The sequence below is a fragment of the Geospiza fortis genome, unplaced genomic scaffold, assembly GCF_000277835.1.
Source record: "Geospiza fortis unplaced genomic scaffold, GeoFor_1.0 scaffold375, whole genome shotgun sequence".
Lineage (NCBI taxonomy): Eukaryota > Metazoa > Chordata > Aves > Passeriformes > Thraupidae > Geospiza > Geospiza fortis.
Genome location: NW_005054641.1, coordinates 21,273 through 25,086, shown reverse-complemented (window position 1 = coordinate 25,086; position 3,814 = coordinate 21,273). Strand labels below are relative to the sequence as shown.

General features: G+C 52.8%; 1 protein-coding gene across 1 annotated transcript in view; it reads right to left on the bottom strand.

Moving 5' to 3' along the window:
• The window catches only part of POLR3C (RNA polymerase III subunit C), a 13,399-nt gene that overhangs the window by 6,703 nt on the left and 2,882 nt on the right, over positions 1-3,814 (bottom strand). The window contains 3 exon segments of the mRNA XM_031064840.1: positions 438-456; positions 1,305-1,487; positions 2,470-2,645. Coding sequence (XP_030920700.1) covers positions 438-456; positions 1,305-1,487; positions 2,470-2,645 — 378 coding nt within the window.

Here is a 3,814-nt window from a genome sequence, read left to right as displayed (position 1 = left end):
TGGGATGGGGAAAGGGGGAACTGGGGAGGGGAAATGGGAATTGGGATGGGGAAATGGGAATTACAGGGGGAAAGGGGGAACTGGGGAGGGGAAATGGGAATTGGGGAGGGGAAATGGGAATTGGGATGGGGAAATGGGAATTGGGGAGGGGAAATGGGAATTACATGGGGAAAGGGGGAATTGGGGAGGGGAAATGGGAATTAGAGTGGGAAATTGCTCACCACCTCGCTGCTGGTCTGCGATGGACAGGGGAGTTACGGGGGAAATGGGAATTGGGGAGGGAAACGTGGGAATTGGGGAAGGAAAAGTGGGCGTTACAGGGGGGAAAGGGGGAATTAGAGGAGGGAAAAGTGGGAATTTGGGAGGAAAAAGTGGGAATTGGGGAGGGAAAAGTTGGAATTGAGGAGGGAAAAGTGGGAATTAGAGGGGGAAATTACTCACCACCTCACTGCTGGTCTGTGCTGAGAAAAGGGGGAGTTACAGGGGGAAAGTGGGAATTGGGGAGGGAAAAGCAGTGGGAAAGGCTGGAATTAAGAGTGGGAAAAAATGGAGTTAGAGCAGGAAAAGAAGAAGTGGGAATTAGAGCGGGAAAAATAGGAATTAGAGGGGGGAAAGCTGAAATTAGGGAGGGAAAAGTTGGGATTAGAGTGGGGAAAGCTGGAATTAAAGTGGGAAAAGCTGGAGTTAGAGCAGGAAAAGAAGAAGTGGGAATTAGAGCGGGAAAAATAGGAATTAGAGGGGGGAAAGCTGAAATTAGGGAGGGAAAAGAAGTGGGAAAAGCAGCAATTGGAGGGGGAATAGCAGGAATTAGAGGGGGGAAAGCAGGAATTGGAGTGGGAAAAGCTGGAATTAGAGGGGGAAAAGCTGGAATTAGAGTAGAAAAAGCAAGAATTAGAGGGGGAAAAGATGGAGTTAGAGCGGGAAAAGCAGGAATTGGAGTGGGAAAAGCAGGAATTGGAGTGGAAAAAGCTGGAATTAGAGGGGGAAAAGCAGGAATTGGAGTGGGAAAAGCAGGAATTAGAGTGGAAAAAGCTGGAATTAGAGGGGGAAAAGCAGGAATTGGAGTGGGAAAAGCAGGAATTAGAGTGGAAAAAGCTGGAATTAGAGGGGGAAAAGCAGGAATTGGAGTGGGAAAAGCAGGAATTGGAGTGGGAAAAGCAGGAATTAGAGTGGAAAAAGCTGGAATTAGAGGGGGAAAAGCAGGAATTGGAGTGGGAAAAGCTGGAATTAGAGTGGAAAAAGCAGGAATTAGAGGGGGAAAAGCAGGAATTGGAGCTGGAACAGTTCCAGGTGGGAGCACAGACCTGGTCCATCCGGCTGGCCACGGCACTGACCAGAGCCTGGTCACGGAAGTGCTGATGGAAACGCTCCAGGTTGACCTGCCAGTAAATGCCATCATCTGGGGGAGCCTGGGGGAGAAAAAGGACAAAAAATGAGGGGAAATGGGGCAGGAAAAGAGGGGGAAATGGGGCAGGAAAAGAGGGGGAAATGGGGCAGGAAAAGAGGGGGAAATGGGGCAGGAAAAGAGGGGGAAATGGGGCAGGAAAAGAGGGGGAAATGGGGCAGGAAAAGAGGGGGAAATGGGGCAGGAAAAGAGGGGGAAATGGGGCAGGAAAAGAGGGGGAAATGGGGCAGGAAAAGAGGGGGAAATGGGGCAGGAAAAGAGGGGGAAATGGGGCAGGAAAAGAGGGGGAAATGGGGCAGGAAAAGAGGGGGAAATGGGGCAGGAAAAGAGGGGGAAATGGGGCAGGAAAAGAGGGGGAAATGGGGCAGGAAAAGAGGGGGAAATGGGGCAGGAAAAGAGGGGGAAATGGGGCAGGAAAAGAGGGGGAAATGGGGCAGGAAAAGAGGGGGAAATGGGGCAGGAAAAGAGGGGGAAATGGGGCAGGAAAAGAGGGGGAAATGGGGCAGGAAAAGAGGGGGAAATGGGGCAGGAAAAGAGGGGGAAATGGGGCAGGAAAAGAGGGGGAAATGGGGCAGGAAAAGAGGGGGAAATGGGGCAGGAAAAGAGGGGGAAATGGGGCAGGAAAAGAGGGGGAAATGGGGCAGGAAAAGAGGGGGAAATGGGGCAGGAAAAGAGGGGGAAATGGGGCAGGAAAAGAGGGGGAAATGGGGCAGGAAAAGAGGGGGAAATGGGGCAGGAAAAGAGGGGGAAATGGGGCAGGAAAAGAGGGGGAAATGGGGCAGGAAAAGAGGGGGAAATGGGGCAGGAAAAGAGGGGGAAATGGGGCAGGAAAAGAGGGGTTTAAAAATGAAAACTATGATTTCAAAATAATTTTTAAAATTAAATTCTAATTTTTAAATAATTTTTTAAGAATTAAATTCTAATTTTAAACTTTTTTTTGGACGTTTTAACATTTCATTTATACAGAACACAAACAAACAACTTCTACTTCATCCACAGCAGCCAACACCCAAAAATCCAGATTTCCCACCCCAAAAATCCCAGGGTTTTGGGGTCTCACCGACGAGGCTGAGGCGCGGCACCGCGTACATGTCCTTGTCGGCGCTGGCCAGGGCAGGGGCTGCTGGCACTTGGGCACTTTGGGGCGTTTCTGGGGCCGTGGGGCACCTCTGGATGAAGTGAGTGTCCGCCAGGCGCACAAAGGTGTTGGACACCTCCGTGTAATCCATGGTTTTGCCATCTAGGAGGGAGGAGAGACGTGCTGGGTGCAGCTGGGACGGTCCTGAGGCTTTGGAGAACGTGGCCGTGGTGTCCTCACTGCCACGAGCACGCCCAGGGCCTTTGGGACATCCACAAACCCGAACCAAGCTCTGGTTTTTAAGGAGCTTCCCGCCCTCCAGCTCTCCATGAGGCTGTCCAAGAGCTGATCCTGGATGTTCCTGAGGCTCAGGAGAACGCGGTGACACCACGGCCACCACTACAGCCTGGCTGAGAACATCCTCAGGTAACTCTGATCCCACTCACCAACTCAGCCCAACCCCAAATCCCATTTTTCTGAGTTCCTTCCCACCTCCCGTGGTCTCGGTGAGGTGATCGGCTGCCCTGGCCACGGTGGAGCTCATGGGAAGGAGCCCATGGAGCAGCAGAAGCTCCTCTGGGTCCATCAAGGAACACCCTACAGTGCCTCTGATCCCACTGACCACTCACCACTCCCAAATCCTATTCTGGTCCCATTCACCAACTAAACCCAGTCCCAAATCCCAATTTTTTGGGATGAAGGTGCCTCCTTCCCACCTTCCATGGCCTCTGTGAGGCGATCAGCCACCCTGGTCACGGCGGAGCTCATGGGAAGGAGCCCATGGACCACCAAGAGCTCCCTCTGATCCCATTCATCATTCACCACTCCCAAATCCCATTTTTTTGAGTTCCTTCCCACCTTCCATGGTCTCGGTGAGGCGATCGGCCACCCTGGCCACAGCACAGCTCATGGGCAGGAGACCATGGACCATCAAGAGCTCCCTCTGATCCCACTGACCACTCACAACTCCCAGATCCCATTTTTTTGACGTTCCTTCCCACCTTCCATGGTCTCGGTGAGGCGATCGGCCACCCTGGCCACAGCACAGCTCATGGGCAGGAGACCATGGACCATCAAGAGCTCCCTCTGATCCCACTGACCACTCACAACTCCCAGATCCCATTTTTTTGACGTTCCTTCCCACCTTCCATGGTCTCGGTGAGGCGATCGGCCACCCTGGCCACAGCACAGCTCATGGGCAGGAGACCATGGACCATCAAGAGCTCCCTCTGATCCCACTGACCACTCACAACTCCCAGATCCCATTTTTTTGACGTTCCTTCCCACCTTCCATGGTCTCGGTGAGGCGATCGGCCACCCTGGCCACAGCA